Source organism: Salvia splendens, chromosome 16 (genome assembly GCF_004379255.2).
Source record: "Salvia splendens isolate huo1 chromosome 16, SspV2, whole genome shotgun sequence".
NCBI lineage: Eukaryota > Viridiplantae > Streptophyta > Magnoliopsida > Lamiales > Lamiaceae > Salvia > Salvia splendens.
The window spans coordinates 15392061-15412409 of record NC_056047.1 but is presented as its reverse complement, the minus strand read 5'-3'; the positions used below and the strand labels follow the sequence as shown (position 1 = coordinate 15412409).

The 20349-nt window shown below is 33.2% G+C and overlaps 2 protein-coding genes across 2 annotated transcripts; one reads left to right on the top strand and one right to left on the bottom strand.

Moving 5' to 3' along the window:
- The first annotated feature begins 1880 nt into the window (after nucleotides 1-1880).
- LOC121770580 (mitogen-activated protein kinase homolog MMK2-like) lies at nucleotides 1881-3787 on the top strand. Its single transcript, XM_042167317.1, has 6 exons — nucleotides 1881-2127; nucleotides 2201-2330; nucleotides 2405-2542; nucleotides 2716-3048; nucleotides 3129-3312; nucleotides 3425-3787. Exons 1-6 carry the CDS (start codon nucleotides 2012-2014, stop codon nucleotides 3595-3597), a joined length of 1074 nt encoding a protein of 357 aa, XP_042023251.1. The 5' UTR covers nucleotides 1881-2011; the 3' UTR covers nucleotides 3598-3787.
- A 2563-nt stretch (nucleotides 3788-6350) lies between these two features.
- LOC121770779 (protein SPIRAL1-like 5) lies at nucleotides 6351-7085 on the bottom strand. Its single transcript, XM_042167553.1, has 2 exons — nucleotides 6761-7085; nucleotides 6351-6671 (listed from the first exon to the last, which is right to left on the bottom strand). Exons 1-2 carry the CDS (start codon nucleotides 6989-6991, stop codon nucleotides 6594-6596), a joined length of 309 nt encoding a protein of 102 aa, XP_042023487.1. The 5' UTR covers nucleotides 6992-7085; the 3' UTR covers nucleotides 6351-6593.
- Between the last annotated feature and the right edge of the window lie 13264 nt (nucleotides 7086-20349).

The window sequence follows — 20349 nt, the reverse complement described above, 5'->3', positions numbered from 1 at the left end:
CAAATTGGAAAAGTAATCAAAATTCTGAAACAAGGAAAGTTAGTACAACTTTCCAGGATTCTGATTCCTAACTTTTCTTAGGTATTATTTTCCTAGTTTTAGGATTCTTACATATTTAATGCAATATAGTACAGTTATTATCATCATCATCATCATCATCATTATTTATTACAATATTTTAAAAATAATTTAAAAGTATAAACCATACTTAATTTCAGGATAATAAATAACTATAATTCAAATTATCATAATTATAACTATATTATTAATATTTATTTTTATTTTTATTATCATAATAATAATAATTTATTAAATTATTAAATATTATTATAATTATATAATAATATAATAATTATTAATTTATAAATTAGTAATTAACAATAAAATTGTAGTGAAATTTTAAATTATAAAATTTATTCAATTAAAAATTAAGTAAATATAATGATGATAATAATAATAATAATTATTATAATCTTATTTATTATTATATTATTATATATTATGATGTATAATCCATATTTAAACTATCCATCGTAATAATAAATAAAATAATATAATTATTATCATTTGTAATTAATAATTTATTAAATAATATGTATTATTATTTTTTATAAATAAAAAATGATAAGTATATTTTTAGTTTAGTGTTTAAATCAAATATATACTTTCAAATCTTGATATTTTCCAAACACGGGAAAGTAAAGTTATTAGAAATCATATTCCCGGGATTCATTTTCCCAATAATCATTTTCCTTGCCAACTTTACTTTCCCGTCAACCAAACATGGCCATAATATATAGTCGATTCATGAAACCTAGCCCTGTTAGTTTAAAAGCAAGCTTCTAAATTTTACATTTTGCTAATAACTACACAATTTCCAAATAATTTCTAAAATTTTAATTTCTTTTAACAAAGGTTAATTAGGCTTCTAAATACCCCCCATTTTTGCTTATTTTTGTAATAACTACATGAATTTTAAATAAAATTTGTGCAAATTTCATTTTTTGTGTCAAATGTTAATTACTACTATATCTTAAAAAATCAATTTCAGTTTATCTTTACTTGAAGCCCAGCCCAAGCATTTAAATAAAAGCCGAAGCCCAAACATTTGAAAGTAACTACACATCGCTTTCAAATTTCAAGCATCCTTATTTGGGAAGGAAAAAAATAAAACCAAAAAAATCCAAGTCAACAAGGGCTGGGGAAAAATATCGAAAAAATGATATATCGCTCGTATCGCATTGAAAAATATCGAAAAATTATCGAATTTTCGATATATCGTAATTTTCGATACGATAACGATATAAATTTCCTTATATCGCGATATATCGTTTTATATCGAATATATGATATATATCGATATTTTCGATATATCGTTTTATATCGAATATACGATATATATCGAAACATATTGAAATTCAATACATATTAGAATTTAAAATTATAAATATATATAAATCCATTTAATTGTACTTGGTTGTGTTGTATTTTGATTATAGAGATAAGAACACTATAAATTTTATTGTGTTGAAGTTTTATTAATTTTTGTGTGAATTTTAAGTTTTAAAATTATAATTTTCGATATACAGGTATTCGATACGATATCGATATTTCGATATATCGTACCGAAATTCGATATATCGATATATCGAATTTCGGTACGATATATCGATACGATAACGATATTGATATTATCCATATCGAAAGTTCGATATATCGAAACTTTCGATACGATAACGATATGAAATTCTTTCATATCGATATTTTCGATACGATATACGATACAACGTTTTCGATACGATATCTCGTATCGACCCACCCACAAAGTCAACTGCAAGTCTTCGCCACGAACATCAAACCCAATTTCAATTTCCACCGTGTACCCTACTCTCCAATCAAAGTTGGAAGTCTCCCACTTTCCCAGAAATCCATTCCAAATTCCTACTTAATTGAAGAAGCTAGCAGCAGCAGCCTTTGTCCCATATTCTGCTTTTGTTTTTCTTCTTCACCAATGGAGGGTGCAGCCGATCAAGTGACCTACAACCTCATAGGCAGCTTGTTTCAGGTCTCCCCTAAATACGCTCACCCGCTTCGCCCTATTGGCCGCGGCGCCTCTGGCCTCGTCTGGTTGCTCTCTTCTCCCTCTCTCTCTCTCTCTTTTTATACCTTTGGATACATACACTAATTTTTGCTTGTGTAGTTCTGCTCTGGACACGGAGACTAACGAGGAGGTGGCGATCAAGAAGATTGGGAACGCGTTTGACAACAGAATCGATGCGAAAAGGACTCTGCGAGAGATCAAGATCCTACGCCACATGGATCATCCTAATGTAATCCTTCTTTCTTTTACTAGTGCCATTTTTTGGTAGCTTTGAATTTTATTATGATAGATTTTTTTTTGCAGATTATTTGTATCAAGGACATCATAAGGCCGCCACGGAAGGAGGCGTTCAACGATGTGTACATAGTGTATGAATTGATGGACACTGACTTGCACAAGATCATTGCATCTGATAATCCTTTGACCGATGAACATTGCCAGGTTTTGCCTCAATTCAATATTATTCTCTTTGCATTTTAATTAGTAGTTAGTTTTCCTTGTAGTATTTACTTGTATCAAAATGTCATGGAATATCTTCATATTTGTATCTGATTTATGATTTGTGAAGTTTGCTTGGTAGTGTGTGAATGCTTGTTTGTTTCTCTGTTTTGTAGTATTTCATGTATCAGCTGTTGAGAGGGCTGAAATACGTGCACTCAGCGAACGTGCTGCATCGTGATCTGAAGCCAAGCAATCTGTTCCTGAACGCAGACTGCGACCTCAAGATAGGGGATTTTGGCCTGGCTAGGACCACCTCGGATGCCAACTTCATGACAGAATACGTTGTGACTCGTTGGTACAGGGCGCCCGAGCTGCTCCTCAACTGCTCCAAGTACACTGCTGCTGTTGATGTGTGGTCAGTTGGCTGCATTCTTGCTGAGATCTTGACCAGAGTGCCCCTCTTCCCTGGCGGAAACTATCTCCACCAGCTTCTTCTTATCACCAAGGTTTGTAGGCTGAGAGCTGGCTTGCCAAAAATCCAAACACTTTGACTTATGCTTTGTTTTTTGTTGTGTGCTTTGAGCAGCTGTTGGGAACGCCCGATGATTCGAGCCTCAGGTTTCTACGGAGCGAGAGTGCGAGAAGGTATTTGAGTCAGCTTCCTGTGTTTCCAAAACAGCATTTTCCAGCTGTGTTTCCCAACATGTCTCCTCTGGCTCTGGATCTGCTGGAAAAGATGCTCGTGTTCGACCCGGACCAGCGTATAACAGGTCAGTCCTGTGCTAAAGTTTTGGGATATTTGTTGTGTGTTTGGGCCTTGTTTGATTGATGATTCTGGTGTGGATTGTTTGGTTTGTAACTTGAAAGTGTTGAATGGTGCAGTTGATGAGGCTTTGTGCCATCCATACTTGTCAGTTTTTCATGAGATAAATGCAGAGCCTGTTTGCTCCATGCCTTTTAGTTGTGATTTTGAGCAGCCATCAATCACTGAAGAAAATGTGAAGGAGCTCATTTGGAGGGAGTCACTTGAGTTCAATCCATATCCACTTCATTAATTCTTTTTAATCTACTTTACTCTACTTTGTGTGTTTTTGTAGGAGTATCAATTATACTTGCTAGATTTCTGTATTAGTTGTATTTGGTGTAATAGGATAAATTTAATAAATATGTTTGTATACTAAACTTGATTTGGTGTAATAGGATTAATTTCATAAATTGGATACTCAACTTTAATTGGTTTCAAAATGAGCACTATACTTATTTAGGGTTTAAAATTAATTTCTAGATTACTTATTTTTATTACTAATTAAAATGCCTAGTCACCTTTGTCATTTAAGCTAAAACCATCTTCAAAGTACACTAAAACTAAAAGGGGAGTATGGAATTAGCTTTAATAATACTCAAAGATAAAAACCAATTTCATTTTGGAATTTTGAGTAAATGTATCTATCTTTAATTCTATACTAAACAAACCCAAATCATGGTTTCAAATTTCATGAGTAAAAAAAGGTAATGGATAGAGAACATTCATTGAGTTTGATATTAATGGTTGGAGGAATAATGCATATTTTAATGTGTAATTGATAAAGTAGGAGAGATAGAACCTTTTTACATTTAATAACATTATTAATGAAGCATTATTAATGGAGAATGAAATTCATAAATCTAAATTTCTTTTATTAAGAATTAGTTTAATTTTAATGGACATGCAAATTAGTGTAGTTTGAAGGGACAGAGAGAATATAAGCTCTACCCTTCTTCAAAAATATGATTAACCGAACATTTTTTTGAGCAAAGGCAAAACAATATTAATGTGCAGATAGAATTAATGGGCCATACATGTCGCAATTGAGTCATTGGCCCATTAGTGGGCCATTGTCGTCTACTCTGTTGATTTAGACTTCTGTTTCTTCTTTTCTTTTTTTCCATTATCAACAATAATTTAACCTTTTTATTTGATTTCTTCTTTTCTTTTTTTCTATTATCAGCAATAATTTATGAACACACACACATGATCAGTCATTTCATATATATAATCAGATATTAACATTTAAACCAACTAAAATGACGTGTTGTGAGCTAATAATTATATGTTACGAGCAATAAGATTGCAATATCACATCAAAGATATTGCATATACTATATACTTATCAATTTATGAATGTATTTGTTCGAATTTAATTAAGTACTGATACCAAAAGTCTATTATAATTATAAAAGTATCCATCTGCTGACATTAAATTATTTATTCGCCCAATTTTCTTTGAGCAATAAATATTAATTAGATTTCATAACCATGGGTCTTCAGGAAACCCTAGTAGAAATGTGAGTTATTTTTAAGCCTAGAATTCGAATTTTACTAACATTTTGATTATCTATAAATCTAAGTGTGCACATCAAATTTTTCTAAAGGTACACAACACTGCCAACATGATCGCTAAAATTGTGTGAGTGCAATGCAAAAGTGATTGGAAGAAGTGCATAGCAAAAGTGATCGGCTAAGGCACATGCGTGCAGGATCGCCAAGTCCTCTCGCACCATCCCATATTGTCACGCTTGCGCCAGACCGTCACACGCTGGCCTACACTAATGGCTTACACATACGCATGTGTGGCTGAATACAGGCCGTAGTGTAGGATATGTGTGACACTCAATCTCACATATTCACGCGTCCACGCATGATCACACGCCCTAAAAATTTGGCCTTGATGTGCGAGGAAATAACATTCTTGTTATATTTTCCAAAACTCTCCTTCTACTACAAAATACATCATGTGAATCTAGGGCTGGCAATTTTTGACACGACACGAAATTAATGGGTTTGTGTCAGAGCTTATTGGGTTCGTGTCCTTATTGGGTCGACCCGTTGTCGTGTTCAGGTCGGGTTCGTGTTATCCGTTAACAATACGTGTTCGTGTCATGTTCGTGTCGGGTTCGTGTTATCCGTTAATAAATACTACCTCCGTCCCTGAAAATTCGTCCCAGTTTTCCATTTTCGTCCGTCCCCCAAAATTTGTCCATTTCACTTTTACCATTTTTTGTAGTGGGTCTCATATTCCACCAACTCATTCCTACTCACATTTTATTATAAAACTAATATATAAAAGTAGGTCTCACAATCCACTAACTTTTTCAACTCACTTTCCATTATATTTCTTAAAACCCGTGCCCGGTCAAACTGGGACGAATTTTGGGGGACGGAGGTAGTAATATTTTAATATTATTAATTCTTATTATTTTCATTTTTCAATATTTATTAAATTGACTCTCATAGTCTCATACGGTCATATATCATTTAAATCATTTAAATATTTAATCACTTTCCAATACGTGTTGTTATCGTGTCGTGTTGACCCGAAGTGGTTCGTGTCGTGTTCGTGTCTGAGGGTAGCGGGTCGTGTTCGTGTTCGTGTTTGGGGTTTTCTTAACAGGTCGTGTTCGGGTTTGTTGTTATCGTGTTCGTGTCGTTATCGTGTCGACACGATAACGACCCAACACACACGATTTGCCACCCCTATGTGAATCCTTAATAGATGGGATGTTTCCCCAAACTATACCAAGTTTCTTAACATAATTAAAAAAATTAAACCACCATTTGATAGTGTACACACCAATAACACAACCCACTAACCCATCATTTATCATGGCAAAGATTAAACTTAAAAAATATTATAGCCAACAAGAGGAACAAATCAAAAAGCACTCAAATCGTATCACAAAAAAGAATTATATTATACTAGTATCATTGTGCCTTTTACCTAAGGTTGCCAAATGAGGAAGTGGATAAACTAAATATGACATATCCAAATTTGACATACGCAAACATTTATGTGTATCCATATATATTCCGGATAAATACATCAATTGGGAAGCTCACCCTAATATGGAAAAACAATCACAAATACATTACAAACCCACACACAAACAAACCCTCGTCCAAAAGTTTACCACTGACCACACAAATTTCTTATTCAGCCCATTTAAGGTAGGAACACATAATAATATTTAAGGTAGGAACACATAATAATAGTCGATGTTAATTAGATCGATTTCAAGATTTATCACCGAACAAGTAGCCTAGAGATGAATCTCCACCCGGAGGAGACTTAACCTTAGTCGAAGGTCGACCCTGTCACATCATTTTACAAACCATAAATTTATAAAAGTTATGTAAATCCATCTCTACATGATAAAAATGTCATAAATCTAGCTACTTACAGTGATGAAAATTCCAGAGTTTTGGCCCTGAACCATCATAGTGGTTTTGGACTTGAGTGGAGAGGTTTCCGATGGCTTACCCTCGTCGTCTCCCGTGTCGATACCATAAGGTGGCATAAGGGTTGTCGGAGATGGTGGCGCCGCCTCGATTTTGTCCTTATTTTCAGGACCAAAGAGATACCCTAACGAACTCTGCCCACCCCCAGCGCTTTCGCCTCTTTTCATATTCATCAAGGTTCCAAGATTTCTTTGTGTGTGTGTGTGTGTGTGTGTGTAAAGGGGGAGAGCCTGATTACTTATATTTATACATAAAGTTGTGATGTGTGATAATTTTTTCTTTGTTTCTTAATTGCATTTCAACCACTCAATTATATAGCTACTTTTTCCAGATTCAATTCGAGGTTATTTCCTAATTAACATTTACATATTGATAAAGAATAGAAACTAAAAAAGCATACTAAATTGCCAATTCTACTAATTAAGTTGTAACCTATAAACATCCATCTAAATTTTCCACTTTGAACAGAATAAGTCTTATCTTGTTAGTGTGACTGTAATAAACATACTACTATGCTAACTATATTATCTATATTAATTTGATCATTACTTAATTAGGCTTTAGAGTGTCCACAAAGGGGGAGCCGCGGCCCTCCATTGCAGCGGGCCGCGTTTCGCGGCTGGGCCGCGGATTTTAATTTTTTTTTTGTAAATTTTGAAAATTCTTTATAAAATACTACACTTCCATTCCATTTTTCCAACTCCATTTTACTTCCATTTTCCTCCAATCTTTCCAATATTTCCTTCCAATTTCAATTCAACCTTGCAACTATGGATTCCGACGATGAACAATTCCAACAAGCGGTACACTGATATGCGGAGCCAAATATCGCATACATCACTGCATGCTGATATGGTTGAAGAGGTCTGGAACCGTAGAAGGGGCGCCGCAGAGTGATATGGGTTTTCGGGTTGTTGTTTTTAAATTAGAAAACTTTCGTTGTATAATTTTCCTATTTTAATATAATACAACGAAGTTCTTGTTACATTTTGTTTTTAGGTTGTGAATTTTTTTATTTACAATCCAAATTATTTTATTTTAATTAAATTTATAAATATCATAAATTTAAAGTCTAATAAAATTTAATATAGTTAAATTAAGAATAACATTAAAAAAAGTGAACAAATTATTTTTTTTTGAGAGGGCCACATTTGGTGGCCCTTGTTGTTTTTGTTAAATTTTGTTAATTACCATTGCAGAGGGTCACAAGAGAGCCACGAATGGTGGTCTTCAAGGGCCACCATTGTGAACACCCTTATAGTGTGGTACCTTGCTAGTTATGAAATTGACCAGCCAAACTGTTGTAATCAAATCTAAATAGTGGATTGAACATCATTGATTGAGCCTGAGCAACCAGATAACCTTATCATCATTACGAGTAACAGGTGCGGAATCAGAAAATTATTATGGTAAGTGCTATATATTCTAAATTTTATGTGAGAAAATTTATTGTTTTAATATGGATTTTTGCACATCAATTCACACAAAATACTAACAAAACCATAATGTTTTTACAGCTAAAAAAATATTTAAAACAAATAGTTTGGCAGGGGCTTAAGCCCCTCCTTGAGCATATGTGTGTCCGCCATTGTGGGTAAATGTATATAATTTCTTAGTTTTTAATAACTAATTTGAACCATTGAACCGATTAAGAAACAACGATAAGTTGGTATGTGTTTATAATTAGGCAGAATCCTATGCCCTTAACTTTACTTAAGCACAAGTTTTTGTTGGGTGGTGGTTAGTAACTATAATCTTGGATAAATGAAAAGTGAAATTGCATTCACATTATTAGGGCTAACGTCATACATGTCGTTTTAACAATCTATGTAGATGCATTTTTATAGCCAAATAACAAAAGAAATTTACAACTAAAATCAGTTAAATATTAAAAATTTAATTTTTCCCATAACTTGCCAGAAAATCATAAAGTTAGGTTTGTTCTCAATTAATCCGTGATGAAAAAATCAAGTCATCTATGCATAGTATATTGTTCATATTTTTCCACTAGCGATGTTATTTTTTATGTATAAACAATATTGACTAATTCATCCGTTCGTAATGTGAACATATGATTTTTGGCTTCCAAATCAGATACAACTACTTCCAAATCATATACAATTTCACCAAAACCATTATGGGATAATTGAGAACAAATCCATCTACGTGGTTGATCAGTTCAATTATGAATTGATAACTTCTCGGGTGATTGATAATCGAATTTTTAAAACATTTTCTACAAAATGTTATACTCCAGATTAATAGACTTAATTTGCGTGAACTCGCTCGACCATGAATTTAATAAGTAATGATATTTACCTGGGTAGTTGATGATCGAATTTCTTAAATATAATTAGCAACTATATTTACCTTGGTCTTTTAAGTTTGTAAATGTTGATTACTATAATCAAGGACGCTTTTAAATACCACCATTGAATACAGATTTTTATTTATTTTTCTCGTGGATTAATGAATTATTTACAACTCAATATAGCTAGAAGTGGGTTAGAGATAAAAATAAATGCTTTTCGGTCTTATTAAAAATTAATATGGGTATGATCATGACATAAGTTCGAATAATAAGATTCTAATTTTGAGGTCCACTAGTGACAAGTCACTTAAAGATATCTAAGTGACAGGGCACTACATATTGTTTTTAAAATGTTCCATCTTAATATTATATTGGGACTTGACTATATAATATTTGTGGCAGTACATATACACACTTATTTTATTTTATACATTACTCCTATTTTAGTAATCTTGTTTTCTGCGAGTAGATAGCCAATTACTTTTGGATTAGGCGAGTAGCTCGCAATTTAGAATGGCATTGCAAAACCCAATATAAAGAGTGTAATTACATGTTTATTTGACTTTAATAAAAAATTTATTATTTCTATGAAAAATCTTTTAAAACGCAATACAAATATTTATGTATTTATAAAAAGTTATTTTTTATGAAAAAAAACTAGTAGTATTTGTTATTAAATAAAGCCTTATTTGATTTTATTTGGAATATTAAGAAAATGTATTTATAAATTGTGAAAAAAAAGATATTTTATTTTAATAAAGAGTTATATTTAGTTTAAAAACAATCGTATTTAATTTTATAAGACTATTATGAATATATGGTGAAAGAAAAATAGTACTAATAAAAACAAAAAATTGAAAAGCATCGACCACACAACGAATGTATATCTGCGGTTAAACGCACAAGTCCATCCGGTGATCCCATCAGAAATAAAAGAGTTAATTCGTTTACTCCTAATTAGAACTATATATTTTTTCTTGCTATATTAGTCCTAATTAGAACTACATATTTTTTCATTTCCAATTTTCGTTTCTTTATTTTAAAAGATTATTGTAAGAGGTGCTATTTTAGTTGACTTGTGGACATGACACCCTAACAATTTTGATCAGCTGTATCCTCAAATTAGAACCAACAAAAGCAAATAGGCAATTATATTTCGTTTCATCAATCAAAGTGGGACACCAGCTGTTTAATACGATGTTTTTCCAATTTATATTTAAATTTTCATTTAAAGATTTTAAACTTAATTTTTCAAAAAAAGTCGATCCAGTTGTTTTTTCAATTGCTTACGACAAACACACACATCGCCATTGTTTTATATTTCTAAGGTGAAGTAATATGTTATCATTTACTACGGAAGTGTGGGTGAATTTGCAAAATTATAGACAAAAATCAAGGATATTGAGTTTTATAGGAGTGAATTTTATCTCGTGGAAGATCCACGCGTCCGTGACACTCATAACTCAATTCATCTATGCCAATTCAGTTTTTCAATAAATATTTATTTCCCTCTCATCTATATGAACTCAATTAAATATAATTTCTACTTTCCATAAGAGCATCTCCAAGCAGAGAAGGTATATAGAAAATGTATATTATGTATTTACCTTCTTGAAAAGTGAAATATACATTTCTAAAAAGTAACATATTCCAAAGGAAAAAGGTATATAGAAAGGTAAATTATTTTTAAAAAATAAAATAATAGTACAAAATGTATTAAAAACATAAAGTGTAATACCTTCTCAAATACCTTTCCCCTTCGAGAATGATTTTTCATGAAAAGAAGGTAAATATGGTAGTTATATATAAGATTTTACATCTCCATTGATGAGGAGGTAAAGATACTTCTTCAAAATGGGAAAATGTATAATACCTTCTCAAATACATCTCCCCTTTGAGAATGTTTTTCATGAATAAAAGATAAATATGGTAGTTATATTAGTTTACCTCTTCATTTACCTCACCCCTTGGAGATGCTCTAATCTTAATCCAATCTAATAAATATTTTTCCTTTTCATATTTTTATATTATTTTTAAGTAATGAAAAAATATAGTAAAAATTATAGTGTAAATTACAGTACTATTTAAATTGAGGAGAGAAGATGAGAAGCGAAAAGAAATATAGCGATAAAAAAATGAAAAAAAATACTCCTTCCGTCCCAAAAAATATAGATATTTGGGACGACACGAGAATTAATGTATAATTGGTAAAGTAATAGAGATGAAGATAAATATAGTTAAGATAGTGTTAGTGGATAGTAAGACCCACATTATTATTAGTGTTTAATGGTGGGTCCTAGTGGTACAGTTGTAAATAAATTGATATCATGTACGGGTGATGAGTTTGGTAGGACTTTCCATAAATGGAAATGAGATAATTTTACGGGAAGGACGAAAAAGGAAAGTGTCCTTATTTTTATGGGACGGGGGGAGTAATTTAGAGTCAGAGACCTGAAAAATAGAAAAGAGAAAAAATGTGATCCACTAAAATATTGTCATTTAGCATAATTTAATTGAAAAATATAACATGGCTAATTTCACCCTTTAAACGATCTCAGATGGCTAATTTCAAGCACCGTGCGAATTTCAAGTATCGTGCGAATTTAAAGCCACCACCGGGACTACGTCGAGGAACTCGGTGCCGTGCCAAAGTCCGGTCTTCACCAGGGCCTTGGGCGTCTCGGCCGCAGCCTTCGTGTCCGCGATGTGTATCTCGTTCAACAAGGAAGAATCCAAATCGAGTCAACAATAACACATACGATATTGTCACTCGGGCACATGGGGACGCATCAAAATTCTAGCACTATCTCTAAATAGACTAATCACCAAGGAGTCGTCCGTGCATTTGGATATAGTACACTTTTGAAATCTTCGAGTGTCGCTAGATTATTGTCGTGTGATTCTTAGAAATACACACGACCAAAAGCTAATACAGAGACAAACAAATAATAATATCAGTCACTCTTATTAGATCAAGAAAACATTAAATTTCATTAAAAAAATCTATTACCTTCTAAATAACGGGCAAGTCTGTCAATGTTGTCGGCGGTATCTACATCGAGATCTTCGCCTGCCCAAATGGGGAGGACGACGATGCAGATCAAAATGGCAGTGCAGCCAGTGACCAAAGATGGTGATCAGACACGCGCACTCCACTTTGAATGTTATGTCATCTGGATTCCATGACACAACTATCAGAGTGAAACTCAACATCAATGCCAACAAGCATTCATCGAATCTCTTCTTAATCTTCGGAAAGAATCGGCAATACGTCGCAACTACAAATTAATTAGAAAGCATAAATGATAAAGATAATATCCAACACACGTTAAAAAATAAAAGGCAAATAATAAAGAAAAGAAAACAAGTAGTATATGGAAGTTAAGAGAGGAATCAATCTCTTTGGTATGACAAGTGCGCATTTCAACCTAGGCTAGTCATGGTTTTGGTTATGGCTGGGTATTTGGTTTGTCGGTTCGGTTTCGATTAACCGAACTGAAAATGTTGGTTTTTGGTTAATTGAGAACTGAAAATGACAGTTACGGTTCGAGTCCTGTTAGGAGACCCGCATTGACATCGGTTATCGGTTTAAACCGATTACCGAACCAATTACCAATTGTGGAACCAATTAATATAAGTCCATATTAATATAAATATGGGCCACAAGCCACTTATATATATTTAGGCCCAAAGACCAGGATGATTAATTTCACTAAGGAAGAGGCTTATCTTTCCTTAGGTTTATCTTTTATAACAATGTTTTGTATTCTTGTTATGTTGACAAAGTTGATGTGGGACAATTTTAAAATACATAAGGGTGCGTTCGGTACCATGGAATTGAGGGCTTGGAATCGGAATTGGAGCCTCCAATTCCAAATCTGTTGTTCGGTATCTCAAAAATATTTGGATTTGGAATTGAATTCCAAATTTTCCAATTCCACAGTTTGAATTCTATATTAAAAGTAGAAAATTGTAGTTCCAAAATTCAAAATAGTCATAAAATTTCACTGTATATCCACAAAACACAATTCACACACTACACACACTTCACATAGTACACACATTTCACACACATTTCACACACTACACACATTTCATACACTACACACACTACACACTTTTCCCACACTACACACACTTCACACACTATAGATATTTCACACACTACACACATTTCACACACTACACACACTTCACACATTTCACACACTACGCACATTTCACACACTACACACTACACACATTTCACACACTAAACATATTTCACACACTAAACATATTACACACATTTCACACACTACACACACCACATATTTCACACACTTCACACTACACATATTACACACATTTCGCACATTACACACAATTCACACACTACAAAAACTACTCATATTTCACACATTTCAAGCATCCTATTTTTTAAAAAAAAATTCTCAGCTTTTAGATTTTTTTTTATCCAAACCGAACCGAATCGAAAAACTAAATTTTTTCAAAAGTTTAAACTGAATCAAACCAAAAAACTGAAAAACTAAACTAAATTTGAAATTTTAGTTTGTGTGATGTGCGTGTGTGTAGTGTGTGTATTTCATATAAAATTTGTAAGTATGTGTATTGTGTGTACTATGTGTATAGTGTATATAGTGTGTTTATTTTGTGTGCAGTGTATGTATTTTGTGTGTATAGTATGTGAAGTGCATGTAGTGTGTGAAGTTCATGCAGTGTGTGAAATGTGTGTAGTGTGTGAAGTGTGTGTAGTGTGTGTATTGTGTGAAATATGTGAAGTGTGTGTAGTGTGTGCACTAATTTACCAAACATGTCAATTCAATTTCATGTCAATTCTTCATTTTACCAAACATAGGATTTGGAATTGAATTATTCAATTCCTTCCAATTCAATTCCATAGAATTCCAATTCCAATTCCGTGTACCGAACGAACCCTAAGTGATTTTGTGGGTTTATGCAATTTTCTTAAATGTATACTTTAAATGAAGGTGAACTTGAAGGTGAGACATAATTTAAACTTAAATTTAAATAATAAAAATAGATTAACACGATTGTTTTATATAGTTTATAAATTGAATTTTATTTTATTTTATGAGATGTTGGCAAATAGTTTCAACCTTGCTTGTTAATTTCTATTTCATTTTTAAATTTCCTTTTCTATTTTCTTAGAATAATATTTCCATAAAATCCTAGATTCTATAAATATTAGTACAGTAACAGTAGATATAAGGCCGAGATTAAATAAATCTTAATAGAGTTCTTTGTCAACTACTGTACAAATTTAGCCGAGATTAATAGATTACAACTATTAAATATTTTTAAAAGTTCCTATATAGAGTAGCTATTAAATAACTATATATAAAAAATAATTTAGCCAAGATTTTTACAACTATGAGTAATGTTTCTTAAGCTAGTTTATGTTTACCATTGTCCCACATCGTTAGTATTAACAAAGAAAGGAGAGAATAGGCCTTTATAAAAGGGATAAAAATGGAACAAGGTTTTAGATCAACAATTCGTCAATGCGTTGGTTGGTTGTATCCGAGTTCAAATCTCATGGAACATCAAAGTTTAGTAAAATTTTTAAAGTAATTTCGGGTTCCATTGTTAACGGTTAACCGTTCGGTTTTAACCGAACTAATTGATTCTTTGTCGGTGCTGGTTTCGGTTTTTGTTTTGGAGCCGAAATATGGTCGTCGGTTAACCGACCTGTCGGTTCTGGTAATAACTGAACCGACTGAATAGCATAGCAGCCCTAGTCTTGGTGATATAATTTTACATTACCACTAATTTCATATAATGCCTAAATTTTTCCTAGTGAATCTATTTGAAACTTCAAAAGACTAGCACTAGTGGAATGCCAAAAAAAAACCAACATGTAATAGTCGGAGCTACAATCCCTTTTTTATATGGATTCTCTAGAAATAGTGTCGGCATTCCACGTAGGTAAAATTTATGTCGAAATCTTTTGTGCGGGAAATCCGCACGCACGATTTGAAAAATTAGTGATTTTTACTACCACTTTTAAAGGTAGTGGGAAATATCAGATTTTTGTGAAATTTTGTGATTTTTCTAACCACATTCCCTAAAAATATAGTATTTCCAACCTCCTTTAAAAGTGGTCATAGTAGATCTTTTCATTAATTTTTCCAAACCAATATTCTTTAAATTTCTTAAAATATTTTCACCATATCTTATTCTAAAAAACTAAGAGATCAACAAACGCTGAAATTTGTTAGCCCATTAATCTATGGGCTAGAATATTCTAAGGCCCATGACTAATCCTGAAAATTCAAGAACCTTCTTTCTTTTATGGATAATAAAACGAAAAATCGAACAAATAGACAATATTCTGTGTTCGTATCCAAGAATTCTCCAAGCCTCCAGGTTTACTCCGCTCTCAATTCGTGAAACTGAATGTACGTTTATCGAATCCTACCAAAATTTGCATATGTTATGATCATAAGATCATGGTTGTTGCCTTGCTTTTCCGTTGTCGATAATGATGCTATACAAAATATTCAATTTCGATTACAGCTTCCCGCTCTTATCAGATGCTTTTTGTTTGAGCTCGATTCGAATCGCTTGTAAATTTTAAATTCACTTGCGTTTTCACGTACAATTGCTTCATTTTCATGATTTATGATTGATTTCGTGTCAAATTCTCACCAGATTTGAAGTGCTTCGCGCATGATTGCGTCTACGCGGCCGTTAGCGACCAAATTCCGGCCCATCTATTCTTCGAAGGGAAGATGGGGTAATTCAATTGTTTCTGATTATCACAGTTTATTGATTTATGATAAATTGAGTCATAATAATAATCAGGCGATTGCCCTAATTTTTGCATCAGTTGGGACAATGGTTCCAAGGAAACAAGTAAATGAAGATGGTGGTGATCAAGCAGGTATCGAGAAGGGAAATGCTGAACCGATTGTTACTTTCAGCAGGCCACCACCGCTGCCCCCTGTTCTTGGATCACTGGTAGCTATCTCGGTGCTCGAATCCTTGAATAAGGGGGATAACAAAGAAGACTGACAGGTGACATGAATCATCTTTTCCCTGATAGACTTATGGATGATATTGTGTGATCATGGAATGCCAAAACCTAGGAATAAGCTTAAGAGTTGCTTACTTGTGATAAATCTTTGCTAGGTAATGAAGAGTTTTGAGAGTAATAGTGCTTACAGTGCAATCTGTAAGGTTTAGTAGCTTGACGTACCAGGATAGGAATGGGGCTATCACGCTGTTGTATGTGATTAGTAGTAGTCGGAACTCGGAACGTAGTATCTTGATTCTTTAAGAACTATGTATAAACAGGTGATGTTGTGTTAGTATGGTGTGTACAAGAATAAAGATTTGAAAGTAGGAGTTGCTGTCATACATTATGTAGCTGCTGAGAATGTATCAAATATTTGAAGTTGCGGTGTTGAATATAGCTTATTTTCAGTGAATGGAATTTGCATGTGCGAAATCAATCAAATGAGAGAAGTATTCCTCTTATGTATAACGTTCCCAAAAAAATGTTTGAGACTTATCACTGAACAATATTGAAAGCACAGATCTCCAAGTGCCAATTAACAGCAACTATATAATCGTTCCCCTCACATTTGAGCTCCACGTTAAATTGCATATTTCTGTAGTTATGTAGCTGACATACATTATGTAGCTGCTGGGAGTATGTTGTTTAAGGAAATACATCATCCCCTGCAGTATGCATGGGATAAACTGGTTACAAAGACAAAAGCCAAGAAGTCACATTATCATCTTTCTTAACATTATACTCCAATCGTACATGTCTTTCAACCAATTTAAATTGCACCATAAAAATTTTCATGACCTTTTGGTTGGCAAGATCATGTATTCTCTTTGAATGTGATCCATAACTTGAACATCATAACTAGCATTAGGTCTCTATAGCCTCAGGTCACTAACTATGTTTTTTTGGATTAGATTTTTCACTTGCAACAATGATTTTGGAACACTTGAAGGTGAATCATTCCTTAGTTTTTGGAAAAAATATCGGTACATAAACTGATGTTAACTGAATGAAAATAAAAATAGCGGTAGCAATTGGTGCCTGTTTGATTTACATTTTGATTTAAGCAGAATAACTCCAACTGAATATTTAAATACGCATCACTCCAAACTGTACTAATTCTCTTTCCACACATTTCTTAAAGATCCTCTATTTTTCTCTCTCTTTATAATACACCAAGTCAAAAAAAATCTATGTTTGGTTTTTTATTTTATATCCTTGCATGAATAGATAACGTTTAGGCAACGGATCATAGCCAGTTCTGATCGACAACAAAATCATCTGTCTTGTTTATAGATATATAGAAACATTCTCTCTTACATTATGCAACGGATTGGTAACATACATAAATCCGAGATGATGAAAGTAAAGGCAAGAGAAAATAGTTGATCCCCAAAACTCCTAAACTAAGTGGTTAGTACTGAGATTTCTTCCTAGGAGAATTCAAATACTGTGGTGAAACTATAGACACCAATGATTGAATTGCTTTTGCTGCTATCTTGAGCTTGATCTGCCCTCTTTGTGGGATCGCTCTTCTCCTCTTGAGGCTTCTGTTCAATGCAGCAGAAGCAGACGTTGCATCGTTGCTGTTGCTCCTCATTATTGTTTCTAAGTTTGTTAGCTGATTCTTGCTTGAATTTGTGAGATATGATGATTTGAGATTGTTGAGGTGTAGAGATATATATATATATGGAGTGAGGGGGGAAGGGGAAGGGGAAGGGGAAGGGAAGGGGAAGGGGAAGGGGAAGGGGAAGAGGAAGGTTAAGGTTGTGCATTGTGGTCGAGGACAAGGAAGCAATCTGCCGGCGGGGGTGTAATGGTGTTGGGAACATTGCCAGCTATGTTCATTTGACCTCTCAACATTCTCTTCCCAATCATTAGTGCTGTCATGTTTTTCTCTATTCTCACTCACCATGATTTCGATGTATTATTAACCAATTTATCTCAAGACACCGGTTTCTATACACAACCAATGATATTTGTTCTAACCCTTTTTTTCTTTTCGTGAGTTTTAATGAGATGGCAAATCAAATAAACCGTGAAAGCTGGTCAAATAATGTTGTCACACGCTTTTCAAAATCTGAAAAATAAAATATGAAGAATGAAATTTTTGTAACTATCTCATCTTTTCCCTTTTTGGTGAAATACGCATGGATGTGACAGTCGGTGTAAAACAAATGGAGACAACAATGTTGAGAAAGTCAACAATGTTTAATTAAGTTTCAAATGACGTTTTGGTCCGCGCAGTTGTCACAGCGTAATTTGTCGGAAAATGAAAGGAATGGATAATTGCAAAATTCTCAAACTTTGGTGATTTGTTTTTCAAATTTTAAAAAGTGTTGGAATATAACCATCTTTGTGATTTGTAGTCCTTGAAGAAGACGTAATGGAACATGGGTGTTTTATTGGGCTGGGTCATGTGCGGCAGTGTGTAAGTTGAATAAATGTAGAAAAATCCAAAAGAGGCAAATCACGACAGAATCTACTTTTTGCAGAGGGATGGGATCCCCTTCTGTGATGGGAGCACAGCAGGGGCTGCTGTGCCTCTCCCATACAAATATTTTAATATTAAATTCAAATTATTAAAAAAAAAAAAAAAAAATTAAAATATTTTTGTGAGGAGTAGCAGCCTCTGCTGTGCTCCCACCACAGCAGGGGATCCCATCCCTTTTGCAGATATCATCCATGGAAAGAGATTTTGTTTTGCGTGTTGCCATGTTCCCACAAATTCAATTTTCTCAGAAATTTCAATCTGTCGTAAGTTGGGGTAATGGAAATCTTAATGCCCTATTTTCCCTCTCAAATAATCCATTAATGTTGAGCTTTTTCTTGCTCCAGCTGGACTTATAGTAATTAATTATATACGGTGTTGTGTGGATTTTTTTAGTATGATAGAATGGAATGAAGAATGAAATACAATTTCTTTGCATTTTTCTTTTATCGTCTCTTTCATTTCATTGTACCAATAAAATGAATATAGTGGAAATATCAATCATATCATTCCATTATACCAAGAAGGACTTTAGTTGTTAAAGGACAAAAAGTGGGTCATTTTTAGTTTTGTTGTAAATAAATTGTAATTTGTAAAGATAAAATAAAAGATAGTTTATCTATAAATTCCTAACTTTTCATCAAAATTTTGATTTTGCATGTTCCCTTTATACTTTGTTAGTAAATTATTAAACTATTGATTCGTTATGATTTTGCGATCGAACTATTGATTTGCTCTAGTTTAGTATTGACATAGTTTGATAACTTACTTACGTGGCATTATCCTATAAACCAAACTAAAGTAATTTCCATCTCATTCCTAGTTTTCTCCTCTCCATCTCATTTTTTTCTTAATATGAACTCTGATTTAACGCATTAAATGATTTAATTTATGACTATAACAACATTGTTTTGTTGTCCCTAATGTGATGTTGTTTTTGCTAACATTAGATAGTGTGACATAAATAATATTATTATTATTATTATTATTATTATTATTATTATTATTATTATTATTATTATTATTATTATATTATATGTCCCAACCAAACCAACAACTCATTTTTTTAGGTTTGTTCCAACGGAGGTTAATTACTTATTCCTAAAAAGCATAACATTAGTATTTCTACTAAATTTTATTTTCTCTTCCTTGGTATAAAACCTGTACAGACCAAAAAAGAGGTCTTAGACCATCCACAATAGGCGCCCAGCGACCGCCTAGCCGAGCGCCGGCGCTGGGCGGTTCGCTGGGCGGTCTATTGCAGCCGCCCAGCGGACGATTGGAGAGAGAAACCGCGCAGCGCTGGGCGGTTTCGTGGCGCTGGGCGGTGCGCTGGGCGATCCGCTCGGCGCTATTGCAGCGCCCGGATCGCCCAGCGCGATTTTTTTTTTAAATTCGAATTTTTGAAATTCGAATTTTTAAAAAAAAATCAAATATAAAAAAATATTATTTATTTTATAAAAATTGTTTTCTATATATAAAAATCAATTTTTATAAATAAATTTATACTAGAAATTCGTAATAGCCCATATATATTTAATGGGCTTGCGAATTTATGAAACTCATTCTTGGTTGTCTCTCTTTTATAGAGACATCCTTGAATGTTTTATGTTCCACTTTCAATGTGGGACAAACTCATTCTTGGTTGCCTCTATTTTATAGAGACATCCTTGAATGTTTTATGTTCCAC